We start from the raw sequence: 14,944 nt of genomic DNA on the forward strand, positions 1-14,944 counted from the left end.
TAGTTTGTAACTAATTATTATTCTATAGTCTTAACTCTCTCATTAACATCCTGATGATGGATCATGGAGTATGATCCAAAATATTGATGCTAAAAAAATCTTACACAATCTCACCCAAAAGCTCTAACATAGAATATTGCAATAGAGTCATAAATAAATGTTTTAGTTTTTTAATCACTCCATCACCAGCCACAAAAGAGTGGTAGAAGCTAAAATTTATCATGCAAACCAAACAAAGAAGGTGATTAGAGTAGCAATTAGAAATGTGGGGAAAATACAAACTTAGACTTTAAATGTTTAGCATTGACTATTTAGGTAACATATGTAAACTCAAAATCTTCTTTTTTTCCCTAATAATGTTAAGTCTCCTAAAATGGAAGATTTTGAATAGAAAATGAAAATAGATCAAAGGATTAAAGAATTCTCATCTAAATTAATCTAGAAATCGTGACCATTGAAACATCCTTAAAAAAAAATTGGTTTTTTTTGGTATCTTTATCTATAACTTTTAAGAGGAAGGATTTGATAAAATCAAATTTTTCATTAAACTATTATCAGAGAACAAGCCACTTAGAAGATAACATAAAAGGATTACATAAAGAATGAAAAATTTTCTTAGCAGGCCACTGCTTCTTCCTCTACTCTTAATAATCATGTAAGTTATGTATAAAATGTTAAATTTTGGTGAGCCAGAGTACAAACTTTGATGATATGGCCATGATGATGTAAAAATTCAGTAAAAATTATATGACTTGCCCTTCAACTAATGTAAATATGTCCATAACTCATACAAAAAGAAACATACTATAAAATCTTATATTACAATTAGATTGCTTTCCTCTAATAATGATATTAGAAGCCTGAATGGCATACACCATAAATAGTGGATTTTAAATATATCTTTAGTTTCTAAAGAGAATTACAAAGTGAGGTAACATGTGTAATGTTTAGCAGCTAGCTTGAGGCATGGATGCTATGCTTAGATGAAACACATAACAACAGACATAGAAAATGTAGTTTTAATAGACAAAACATACAGGGGGAAAAAATCACAATTTAGTCTTAACAAACACGATGCTTCTAATCTTTTATTTTCCACTTGGCTAAATAGCCATAATTTGATCGAAGCAATATATTCAAAATTTTCATCATCAAATTGGGGTATCAGAAACATTAACATGGCTTGGATGAGTTTAAAGTCCTTCAACACCAACCTAATCATTGAAGAATCTTTGGTAACTACTTCAATGTAAACAGAAATAGGAGAAGCAAAAAGACAATGATACAACATAGACCAAGTAAGATAATTTTACAAGCCTTAAAAATGCTTCTCATCAAATCATTGTCCTATGAAAAAAATTCTTAGTAGATTGTAGCATCTGTGAGGATATGAATCTACTATACCCTTTAAAATAGTCTCAACAAAATATGTGCTTGATCTGCAAGAAAAGTTAAGGAGAATTTTCATTTAGCTCTAAACTTTGCATGTCAATAATAAAAATTAATGAAAGAATCTTTTCAAAGTAGACCTAATACTTTCAACCTTAATAAAGCAGTAGAAAGCAGAACTACAATGCAACTATTTCATAATGTGTCTACATTCCCAATTTTTCTTGTCACAAAGATCAACTTAGCTAACTGTCCAAATGATCTACACCTCATCCCATGTAGAGAATGTTAGCTCTACAAGTTTTGGCCTTCTGCAGGAATTACATGTATTGAGAATTGAACCAATAGACATGTAATCTTCCCACTAAAATGACAAATGTCACGCTCAAATATTTGAGATAATATGTGTGCAAGAAAAATAAAAGACTATTAGGAAAAATAACAAGAGCCAATAGGATAAAACTTGTTCACATATATGACATAAAAAAGGTCAATTTTCCTTGCTACCTATAGTATAAAATGGTATAGTATGAGAAAGCACAGTTTGAAATGAGTAAACTAATACATTACAAGTGATTGAAAACTTTAGTCTCGTGCCTATACAACATGGACTAAAGTATCTAATAAGTTTCTATTTTATAAACAAAATTAATTTTATAATAATTTTAAAATAAATTAAAGTTTTAAGTTTAATCTTGATCTAAGTTTAGTACATGTGGCTGAACCAACACAACCTAAAGTAAAAAGGATGTGACTATTATCCCTACAAATTGCACCATTTGAAATATTCAGCATTTGATCTTCATCCAAAACAAAACCTTTTGAGAAAATTTAACTGGAAAAAGAATCATGTCTTTAATATGGAGATTAGCGAGCGCAAGTAAAAATAGGATGTCATGGAGTTAGATGGACCAGTCCAGCCACGTATTTCGTGGCTTGATAGCCGCTGCCCTGATTCAAGGCACTAACGTTGACCGTTTATTACTACTTTGAATAAAACCCAATTTACTAGTTACACAAGTCCGTCCTGTTTCTAGGATTCTTCGAATCGTTTTCCTTGAGCTTTCGAGGAATGAACCCGCCTGCAACCGATCTGAGTTTTATTATATCTCCTGCTGCGATTGTCTTTCTCATATATCATCTAACGCGTTCCAAAGGTTTGGCTGCCATCAATGGCATCATCTTCATCGCTCCCCCAATCGAAAGATGATTATCACGCATTCTCAGGAATTGAACCTCAAGGCATAAGGAGAAGGGTTTCTGAATCAACAACAGTGTATGATGTCTTCATCAATCACAGAGGCCCTGATTCCAAACTCGCTCTGGCCCTCCCTCTCCACGATTCACTTAAGGACTCAGGAATCCGAGCTTTTCTTGATTTGGAGGAGATGGAGCTTGGTCAATCCTTTCCATCCACAATTGAGACCGCCATTCGCTCAGCTGCAGTTCATATCGCTATCTTCTCCAAGAGATATGCAGAGTCCCCTTGGTGTTTGGCGGAGCTGCTTCTCATGCAACAGACTCAAGCTAAGATTATTCCTGTTTTTTATGGGGTCGAACCCTGGGAACTGCGCCACATAGAAAAAGGGGTGTACTCTGGTGCATTCACTAAATTCCAAAGCAAATCCGGGTTCTTTGAGATGCTTGACGAGTGGAAGAAAGCTCTCCAATCTATTTCATATACAGCCGGTCATGAGATAAAAGATTTGAAGTAAGATTTTTTCGCGTTTTCTTTGGGCTCCATTCTATTTCGATTTATGCCTTTGCATATAATATATGGTTGCTTTTAGTGAGTAAAATTTATTTCTCATCAATTTCCCCTTTCTCTTTGTGAAGCGTCCGTGACTTCTCAAGGATAGTAAAAGCAGTAGAAGAGGAAGTACGGAAGGCACGATTTCTGCATGTTGCTGAACATCCAGTAGCACTTGACAAGATTGTACGAGATTTTGAAAGGCGATGCCTTCATACTCTTGTTCAAGATTTTGAAACCCTCTGTAGAATGAATGAAGGGGAAATGAAGGCTAAAACTGTCGGTGTGTTCGGAATGGGTGGGATAGGTAAGACAACTCTTTGCAAAGAGTTGTTTAACCGAATGCGTCATCAATATGATCGTGCCTGCTTTTTATTTGATGTTCGCGAAGCCTGTGCCAACAGCAAGTTAACTTCTTTGCAAGAGAAACTTGTAAAAGACCTCTTCAGTGAAGAAAACACCAGTATTTATAGTGCAGAAAATGGGTCAAGCTATATCCGTCATCGTATAAAAAGCAGCAGGTCTCAGAGCTTCCTAATTGTTCTAGATGATATTGATCACTTGCAACAATTAGATGCTCTACCGATCATGCATATGCCTGGTAATAGTCTGGTAATAATTACAACACGGGATGAAGGAATACTTCTTGGTGACAGAGTTGAGGTACGTTATCATTTAAAGGAAATGGTTAAAGAAGATGCTAGACAGCTTTTTAGTTTGCATGCTTTCTCCCGCCCTTATCCAGATAGTGGATATGAGCAACTTGTTGATGACTTCGTTGGCGTCTGTGGAGGCTTACCTCTGTCTCTACAAGTAGTGGGAAGGCAAGTTCGTGGTCGAAATGAACGTTATTGGAGGTCAGTGCTTGAAAAACTTGGTGGTGGGTATCTGCATCCAGACGTTAAAAATATTCTTCAGATAAGTTTTGATGCTCTGGAATACGAGGAACAGCAAATTTTCATAGATATTGCATGTTTCTTTGTTGATCATTTGACTTCTACAGCCATAAGAGTATGGGAGGCATCAGGTTGGTATGCTGAATATGGACTGCAAACATTAAAAGACAGGTGTCTTGTTGAAGAGATTGTTGAAGAGCTTGTTGAAGAGCTTGTTGAAGACGAGTGTCTTTTTGAGGAAACAGATGATCCTGTGTCTATATTGAGAATGCACGACCATCTACGGGACTTGGGAAGAGAAATGGCAAACACGCGGAACCATCCTCCTCGCCTGTGGCGTCCTCAAGTTCTTAAAAATTTGGTACTGTTGTCCCAACTTAGTACATGTGCTATTTATCAACTCAAATGATTTTCTAATGTTAACTTCTGTGAATCCAGGAATCAGAGGGATTTGCAAAAATGCTTGCTCACACCAGAAAAAGGTGTTTCTATTCCTTTTTCGACGTGTCCCTAGGATCTAGAATTACGTTCCTTATGGGGGAAGCGGATGAAAGTGCTGCGACGTCAACTTCTTTGCTGCTTCTTGAATTGGATGTGGACGAGGATGAGAATACCTTCGATTCAATTCCCTCGTGGATTCCAGTTCAACATATTAAGTATTTAAGAATTTGTAATGGTAACTTCAATAGATTGTGGCAGCAAGATGTACAGGTATTGTTTTCTTTTCAATTGAAAAATAATCGCTATTTAAAAATGTTTATTCAGACACGCAATGATCAAGCGCAGCTTTTTTGTTAATGCATAAAAAGTGCTGTATGTGCAGTTTATCTTGAAGTTAGATTCACTCTAATTTTAGATTATTGAGATTTGATTGACTTTCGTCACTGTGTTCCCCTTTAACAACAGCAGTTCACGACTGTTTATCCATATAACATTAGCTTTCTTCAGCAATATGGATTTGGTCAGTCATTGCATGACTAAGGCTGAGGTCTCATGGAAGGGGATTCATACAAAATAGAGTGGAAGTTGATAGATTTTAGGGAATATTTTAAAGCTAGCGGTCCCATCATTTATGATACTCAATATTTTAGCTCCGAAATTTAAGGAAGATGTGCATTAAAAATAAGCTGAAATTTAAAATTCCCTCTAAAACTACATTTTAATAAAAAATTAAAATTTAGATTATTGACAAGTGATAAAAAACATTCCTAAGCTGATGGGGCTATTTCCAGCCCCACCCTTTTTTCAGCTGCTTCCTAAAAATAAAGGGCTATTACTTTTTAGGAGAAGATTCTGAATAATCCCATAGCACAAATATATTTTGCTCATGAGACCACCCGCTTCCTGAAAAATTGAGCTTAAGCCCCCCTCATGGGACGGCACCCAAAGGGTTCATAACTTTAAACTGCTTTATACAATATAGAAAGATTTATAATTGTTTCTTTTTATTTGCTCTGTATTTTCGTTGACAAAAATAATTCAATAATTCATATCAATGTTTTTTCTTTTCCATCTGTGCTGTTTGCAAAGTAGTGTTTTATTGAAGTCTTTTAGTCAATGATCTGCAATGAGTTTTATTTCAGATCTAATCTTTTCATTTTAGTACAAGTGCTTAAGAATTTTATCCTTCACGATGAAATGCACTAATTTCTTGGCTACCACCGAAAGTTAGAAACAATAATTTTTTTTTTAAAAATTTCAGGCTCCTTCCCAATTGAGGGCACTGGAAATTTCTAGAACTTCTTTAAGAAAGTTCCCAGATTTCATTGGAGTAGTAGCTGATGTGGAAAAGGAAGTCATTGAAGGTGAAGACATGGCGGCTCTAGGAGGATTGCCATTAGTAGGATTCTCCCCAACGAATCTTCATAGTTCGAAAGATTGTCGAAAGCCTACTACTGTCAAGGCTCCATTGAGCTTGCTTCAGAATCTAGTAATTAGCGAGCTTGAAAGAATTATAGAGATTGAAATAAGTGGGAATCTTTGTCCAAAACTTAAGTCCTTGGAACTTTTTTGCATGGAAAATCTTACGGAAGTGAGGTTTAGCAATTGTGAAGATTTTGATAAATTGAATTGTGTTAGGATTAGCAAATGCGAAGAACTCAAAAGATTGTCCGTCACAGCCAATCTTAAGCTTGAAGAAATTAACATTAGTGGCTGCCCTCATCTTGAGGAGGTATGTCTTGACCGTATGCGCTACCTCAAAAGGATTACAATTGCAAATTGTAATTTGAGAAATGTGCAAGGAATATCGGTTTCTAGGATGCTTGAAGAATTGAACATCGGTAGATGTTCAACGCTTCATGCTTTAAGTCTTGCACAACTGGACAGCCTGAGAACTGTAAAGATTGAAAAATGTAAAAATTTGACAAGTGTGACAGGGATATCCGATCTTCCAAAGTTAGTAGAACTAAGCATTTCCTTTTGTTGGAAGCTTCAGCTTGAGTTGCATATGGTGGGTTTGAACTTTCTGAAGAAGATAGCAGTTGATTCGTCTGTTGTGATGATTAAATGTTTTATACTGGATGGTTGTAAAAATCTGGAAATAGTCTCAGGAGCGGACATTGATTTCAGAAAGATACAAGTGGTTAAGATTATTGCCTGTCCGAAGCTTAGAGAATTGCCAGTTATTTGTGGTGCAAGTCGCCTGCGGACAATTACAGTTAATGGATGTGTGAAGCTCAATTTCCTTGAGTTGATGAATTGTAGAATTCTGGAAAGATTATCGGGTATCTTTGACCTGGTCGTATTGTCCATAAAGGATTGTCCAATTCTTGAAGGGCTACCATGTTTGGGGAATATGACACGCCTTCAGGAGATTCACATTCTTCGGTGTGGGAACCTGCGATACATAACTTTGCCAATGACTCTGAAGCGTCTTGAGTTGAATGCTTGTCTAGGACTGAAAAGTCTGTCGGGAATATCTGCTCTTACAGAATTGGTAGAATTGAATATTCGTGAATGTCCTAAGCTCTCCGAGTTGGGGGTTGCACATCTTAGCAAGCTAGAAAAATTAGCAATTGCAAATCTGGAAAAGGTATCCGGGATATGTAATCTCACCAAGCTTCTAGAATTGGAGATCTCTGAGTGTCAGGATATTGAGTTTGAGTTGTTTCTCTCGGGCATGAGCTGTTTGGAGAATATTGTGATTATTCAATCTGAGAAAATGCAGGCCATGACACTGCCACCCAACCTTACAAAGATGTCCATTAGCGAGTGTCCTGAGTTTGAGGAGTTGCCAAATCTTTCCGAAATGAGCTGGTTGGAAAGTATTAACATTAATTCCTGTGGGAGTCTAGATAACTTAATGTTGCCAATTGCACTCGTGAAACTCACAGTGATCCAGTGCAGAAACTTGCAGCGAGTGTCCAAAATTGGCAATCTTACAAAGCTCACAGACATCATCATTTCTCAGTGTCCTGAGCTTGAAGAATTGCCGAATCTTTCTGAAATGTGTTGTTTGGAAAGTATTTGTATTGATGACTGTGACAAGCTACACAACATAAGAGTACCACACTCACTTATCAAACTGACAGTGAGATGGTGCAAAAAATTGCAGCGAGTGGGAGGAACCGGTAAGTTTACAAATCTTACAGACATGATCATTTCTGGGTGTCCTGAACTTGAGGAGTTGCCTTATCTTTCTGAAATGTGTTGTTTGGAAAGTATTAGTATTGATAACTGTAAGAAGCTACACAACATAACAGTACCACACTCACTCATCAAACTCACAGTGAGATGGTGCGAAAAATTGCAGCAAGTGGGAGGAACCGGTAATTTTACAAATCTTATAGACATGACCATTTCTGGGTGTCCTGAACTTGAGGAGTTGCCTTATCTTTCTGAAATGTGTTGTTTGGAAAGTATTAGTATTGATAACTGTAAGAAGCTACACAACATAACAGTACCACACTCACTCATCAAACTCACAGTGAGATGGTGCGAAAAATTGCAGCAAGTGGGAGGAACCGGTAATTTTACAAGTCTTACAGACATCATCATTTCTAAGTGTCCCGAGCTTGAAGAGTTGCCAAATCTTTCCGAAATGTGTTGTTTGGAAAGTATTTGTATTGATGACTGTGAGAAGCTACACAACAGAACAGTACCACACTCACTCATCAAACTTACAGTGAGAAGGTGCAAAAACTTGCAGCGAGTGGGAGGAACCGGTAATTTTACAAAGCTTACAGACATCATCAGTTCTAAGTGTCCTGAGCTTGAAGAGTTGCCAAGTCTTTCCGAAATGAGCTGCTTGGAAAGTATTAACATTGATTCCTAAAAGAGTCCGCGCATCGTAACAATGCCAACTACGCTCCTCAAGTTTAGTGTAAGTGTAAAAAATTGCAGCGATTGGCAGGAATCCGGAGTCTTCAAAAGCTTACAAAAATGGTCATTTCTGAGTCCAATAATCGTATGCAGTTTGGTTGAGACCAGTGGCTCTGCTCCACTACTAGCGACCGAGATAATTCATGGTGTACAAGTACGAGCGACCAGGACAATGGATGATTACCGCCGTAATTAAAGATGCGGTGCGGTACTACTCATACATGCAACAGTCAAAGTTTTTCTTATACTGTGAACACCAGTTGAAGTTCTTTAGGTTTAACGAGCAGCGTATTTCTAATTATTTATATCTCCGGGCAGGAAAAATAGAGGTGTGCTGTGCGTGGACTGTGAGGACAGATGAAGATTGGAGAGCTCTCTCGGCTTTGACTACAATTGTTGATATGCTACAAAAGTTAATATTTTTAATTCTTTAATTATATAATTTCAAAATCATATTTATCTCTAATCTTATTGGTTAGAAAGAATATGTCTCATAATGTTAGATTTATTACATTAATTAGGTTAGTTTCTATGTTTAGATTAGATAAATAAAATTAGTTCAATATATAGTTGTGGGAAGTTATTCCCGTAAGTAGTTGTTGTAAGGGAAAATAAGACTATATAAAGATACTCAGACATCAATGTAAATATTATTCATATCATATTCAATATCAATTCAATTTGTATCCAAATGTATCAATGAAAATTTGAATCAATAATATCAAAATTTAATATTTTTGGGGCACAACGTTTGTAGAGAGGATCAAGTTTCAACATAGATAAAAAGATCTTAGTTGTATGGAGCTTTTCTCCTGAAACGAAAAAGCCTTGATTGATGGATGTGCAACATACAACTCAAGGCAATGCTATCATATGCACATTAGATTCCACCACTAGAAGTGAGATCTCAAGTGCCTTGGAGCACTTTACTTTCATGAATGAAGCTAAGGTAGGGAAATTTGAAGACTACCTCACCCAAAGATTTAGGGAATATATTGACACTAGAAAATTGTATGAGGGAGAACTCAAAAAGAGTTATGTACTATAGAAAAGGATGAAATAATTGGAAAATAAGATACAAGGATTGGAAAATGAAATTTCCACTTTGAAAGAGAAACTCAAGGTCATGGAAGAAAGTAAGAGTGATATGAAGGTTGACAAAATAGAACGAGGAAGTGAACAAGTTACTCCAATGATAGAGGAGAAAGAAGTTGGGATAGAGCAAGCAATTGCTATAATGAAGACTGAGGCTCCAAGCCAGGACAACCAATTAAAGGTAAATTTGCTGAAGGGAATGTTAATTCACAACATATAAGTTTTGAAGAGAATGTCCCAGTAAGTTCACAACATCTTTATCTCTTTGCAGAATGAAGGAGATATATGTGATGAAGCCTTGTCATGGCTAACTCCTATTTTTAATCAGCGGAGATCATAAATTCAACTCTTTAATAGATTGATCATTCTTATGGCTAAGAAGCTAGAATTGCTAGACAAAATTTTTATAGTAAAAGAGGATTTGGAAGAAATGAAGGAGTCGATTGGCTAGTTTAAAAATAAATTAGAGGTGATACAAAGTATGATGAAGATAACGAGTGAAGGTATTGATAATTTCATTCCTTCTATTATTGATAATGATAACAAGTTGAAAGATTGATAGTAATGGTAAACATCTTTTGATCATATTGTGACATTGGAAATTGTTGTAACAATATATGATGGAGATGTTGATGAAGTTTCTTTCTATGATTTGATTGATTCTCTATTTAACATTTAGGTAGACATGAACTGGTTTGTGATAACATCAAGGGTCATTACAAATGTTAGATTGAATAAGCTTGTGAATGACTTGGAGACTATTAGAGGCACTAACTAGCCAACAAAGAGAGAAATTTATGTGTGGGAGGTAGTTGGTGAGATCAAGGTTCTACCCACGGGAAGTAGTTAGAAGACAGCTGATGAGGATAGATGAGGACAAAATAGAAGGACAAGCGTCATAATAGGGCATCTTACTTTTGTATTGGCTTGCTATGGATACACCTGTACTAGAAACCAAGTCACCTAAATATCAAGATGCCAATACTCAACTTTTGAACTACTTCCCACACTACTACATTTGGACCCATTTTTCGATGACAGGCTATTGCAATTGTGATGTCAACTTGTTGCCCTAGTGACAAAACCATGAATTGGCTCCTGTTGGAGTTTTGCTTTTGCAAATTGAGGCGATGAGGGCATATATCATAATGGTGAAGAATGACATTGTCATAACTTGGAAGAAGGGAGGGGCAAGAGTTCATGTTCATGGCATTGCAATTGCGACAATACATCATCATAATTACAATGGTTTAAACTTTTAGTCACCCATCACAATTGTGACATTTATGCAACAATGACATTGTACAAGGAACAATTATCGACCAAATCTTGCAATCGTAGTTATGTTTTTGTTGCAACAGATGTGTTGTGCAAGGGATGACTTACCATTGGAATGGACCATCATAATGGTGATGATTGGTCAACTTATTAATAAAATATTGCTTTTGTACCATTGCAATACCAATAGATAGCCATGACACCAAAAATTGCCTATTTTTAGATCATAGTTGCTACATGGGAAAGCATGTGGTTCCTTTAATGTTGTTTATGGTTTATTTTCATGATGCTACTTCATATTCAAATTTTTTCTTTATGGATTGTAGAGCCCCAAGAGGAACAGATGTGACACAACATAGCACAAATATCGTGAAGACTTAGAAAAACTTGCAGCATGCTTAAACCCAACAAAAGATCCATGTTGATACGAACTTCACAAAGAGAGTGATGCATACATATCCAAAACTAGGGGACCAAATTACAATCCACTAGATTTTAACCTGTATAGTTTACAGGGTACACTTATGTTTTAGTAGGCTAAAAGAGCCCAAAATGCTTCTCTATGGCATCCCCAAGCTTCAAATCTTCATTGAACATGGAAAACACAAAACTCTCCATGGCCTGGTTAGGCCTCTTGGGAGTCCCTTGATTAGACAAAATGTTCTCGATATAGATGTTGTAAATCTTTGCATTGGCTACATTTACACCACCATTAGCATTCCCATAAGAAGGCCAACCACTTTCAACAACAATAATAGGAATGTCTGAGTGACCTAAGGCATCCATGGCATACATGAGAGAATCCACACTTGCATCAAAAAAATTCTTGTAACCCACTTCATTGGGGGTCCTCTCTTGGAAGAGGACATAATAGAGAGGAATATCTTTTTTATTAGAGGCATTGGAAAAATAGGGGTACAAATCTGCCATAAAGAGGGACTGAAAGGAAGTCCAAGATGGAGTGCATGGTTGAGGTTATTTTAGGGCTGAAGGTTCCTGAAGAATGAGGATAAGAATTGTTAAGGGAAGACATGGGTATTTTTGTAGAGACCTTGAATTCATTGTGTAAGTTGATGACCTAGAGTGCATTATAGATGTTTTTCATGGCAGGGAAGAGGTTGGATGTCTAGGGTGTATTAGGAAGTATCTCATTCCCCATTGAGATGTATTTTATGAGGGTTCTAAGGTATTGGGGTTGAATGTGTCTGCAACCCACTGACTTGTAGTGGCTTGGTTTGATGTAATGTTAGGGAGCTCTTGATTTTGGACTTCCACTGTTACTTGTGTATGCCTTTTTTTTGGAATGCATTAAGAGTCTTCTAATCAACATAATATATTCTAACTTTGCCAATTCTGTTGGAGGTGTACATGCTTGCCACTTCCTCTAGATATGGTAAGTTATCACCCAACCTTTCATAGAATACTCCTATGGACTCTGCTATTGCTGCTGCACCTACAAGAACACTTAAGAACTAGTTAGCTATGAGAGTAAATGAGATAGTAGTTGTGGGTGCTATCTTAGGGCAAGACTAGTCTCCCATGGGCAAAGACTAGCTGGGCCCAAGCCACTCTCACCATTTGAACCTGGAGGAAGAATCAAACCCGAGACCATGAGGTTGATTGACAACTTCAAGCCTATTAGTCAATTGTAACCTTTTTCGTTGTGTCTTGGAATTAAGGAATGAAAAAATATATTCTAATATAGAAGAGGAAGAAAGGTACATTGAAAAAGGTTCCAAATTCTCTTCCATCACCATATCAAATTAGGTATGTTGTACACATATCATTAGTTCTTATAGATATGGTCTATTTAGAATTTACTTTATATTCTTTGGTATATTTATTCTAGCAAAATTTCTACCACCATACAAATTCTCCTTGTAGGAGTTAACATAAAATTAGATCTAAACCTTGGGCTAAAATAAAAAAGAATTCCATCCTTGGGGCTTAGATTCATTATGACTATTGGAATGATTAACTATGTTGGCTTAAATGTTTTAAAATGTCTTTTGATTTGAAATAAATAACATAGTCCATTCATGCCTGCTTTAATTCCTATGTAAACTTGAGGGACTGGATATTTGTACATGTGATTGCTTAACTAAAGGCAACCTATAATTGGGATGCATGATTACTCAAAATGATGATATCTTGTTTAAAAATAATAATAGACACTCATTTTTACATTCTTAGAATGTCTAATTAGTTTTATATTAGTTCAAATTCTTAATTAGATAAGATATAAATTAAAACTATAAAACTACACTTAATAGCTAAGAGAATGGAACCAATAAATATGACTTCTCATTCGAAGAACAAGCTATATAATTTTTGCATATGAACTTGACTGTTTATCCAACAACATGAAACTATTTCTAAAACCAAATTGAGTAGCTTTATACTATGTGTACATGCAGTTTTCTTATCCATAAAGCTAAAACTAATAATACAAAAAAATAAAAACTAAGACAAAATAGTATAACATGGGCTTTATTAGAAAATCTCAAGATTATTATTATTATTATATAGATCATGATTCATCCATATCTTCAGACAAGATATTGTACAAAGAAAAAAGATTAAGAAAAAAATCCAATTGCAAGAAGTTCTAACAATAAAGAAGACCGCAAAAAAAAAACCTTTCAAAGAAAATAGGGATATCAATGAATCAATTATTGACATGGATTCTTTAGTTCTACTTAATAATCATGTAGATTCCCAATTCAAAGCAGGTGGGCTACCCAATCAGCTACCTAAAATCCCTAGATTTATTAAGAAAAGCATTTAATTATCTTTAGTTTTTAATCAAACCTTCATGAATGATATCCAAATTTCTACAACCACACAAATTCCCTTATATGGTACTATAAAGCCAAATCATACATTTATTAATACACTTCAACACTAACCTATAAAGCTATTAGGATTTTAGATTTTTTATTACTATATTAAATCACTATTGTTTTCTCCCTTACCTTTGGGAATGCTTCTTATCAGAGGTAAATGATAACCCTCATGACCAGGTGATGTGAAAATTTAAGAATTATGAATTGTAATGGCTAAATCAACATAATAATTTATCATCATTCTGTGAAGAAAATGGAAAGGTTTATAAAAGAAATAGTCAATTAGGATGTATCATTCATTATTCTTTTCCTTCTACCCCAATCTAGTAATAAATGATGATATGTAATGTAAAATATTGATTTCTATCTTTATGACTACTCATGACACATGAAGACAAATATGTTTCAAAAACTCAACTATATTTGATTGGAAACTTTAATTGAATAAACGAAACCAACACATATTCATTAAAATTTGTAGATGTTCACCTTAGAATTAATGTTTATTAAACAAAAACCAAAATTAATCATGTAGAGATCATTGCCATAAAAATCCAGATCCGTGCAAAGGAAGAGTATGAACATCATCAAAGAAAGATAATGGTTTGAATTCCTATCGCTGAAATTTACATAATATCTCTTCATCTTGAAGATAAATTGTGATTAGAGTAGATGATTGCTTGAATTTAAGGAAGAATCCTTTCTATGTCATACATCAACTCAAGGAGATTATTTATATTGTCCATTTCGGTGCTCTTTATTATCCTTATATAGTGAATGACATGGATGGTTTGATAGAACTTGATGGGGAGAGGCTTTGCAGTGTGAAAAGGGTCTAGCTAGTCAATAATATTCTTGTGATCTATATGTTACACATGTGAAGGATGGTGAGATTGAAAACTAAAACATTGACTATGTTGTTCCATTAAAGTTTCTGAAATAATGCACTTATATTATTATTGGTATATGTCCCCTCTTAGAAAATTAGGGATTCAAGAGCTCGCTATTTTGGATATTTATAATAGAGACTCAATACTCGCATGAGTTTTATTTTGTATTTTGTTTTATCATAAGAGTGTAGTATTTATTATGATAGTGAGGATTGTGTTGATCTTTTATGATATATAAATTAGGAGTAGATGTATTGTTTTCAATTTCATTAACAATCATTCGTTTTAATTTTTAATAGTTCTTTTAGAAAATCTAAAATTATTAGAGAATAAAATTAGTTTTCTTTAAAAATATTTATATTCATGTGGATACGTATGACAAAATATATCAAAAAATGGTGTCATACCTACAAAAGTGACATGATTTTCTCATCTTCTAGTGCATGTCATTTTTCCATCACGTCTAAAATAAAATTC

At 35.1% G+C, this 14,944-nt stretch overlaps 1 protein-coding gene and 1 pseudogene across 1 annotated transcript; one reads left to right on the plus strand and one right to left on the minus strand.

Moving 5' to 3' along the window:
- Positions 1-2,413: 2,413 nt before the first annotated feature.
- Positions 2,414-8,824, plus strand: LOC149546308 (disease resistance protein RPP5-like). The gene is made up of 4 exons (XM_089791146.1): positions 2,414-3,100; positions 3,226-4,396; positions 4,474-4,746; positions 5,738-8,824. The coding sequence occupies exons 1-4, from the start codon at positions 2,562-2,564 to the stop codon at positions 8,309-8,311; spliced, it is 4,557 nt and encodes a 1,518-aa protein (XP_089647272.1). The 5' UTR covers positions 2,414-2,561; the 3' UTR covers positions 8,312-8,824.
- Positions 8,825-11,226: 2,402 nt separating this feature from the next.
- LOC149546309 (glucan endo-1,3-beta-glucosidase, acidic-like) lies at positions 11,227-14,222 on the minus strand (annotated as a pseudogene).
- Positions 14,223-14,944: the final 722 nt, after the last annotated feature.

This window comes from Cupressus sempervirens, chromosome 7, assembly GCF_028749045.1.
Source record: "Cupressus sempervirens isolate cs-2001-9-10 chromosome 7, ASM2874904v1, whole genome shotgun sequence".
NCBI classification, from domain to species: Eukaryota; Viridiplantae; Streptophyta; class Pinopsida; order Cupressales; family Cupressaceae; genus Cupressus; species Cupressus sempervirens.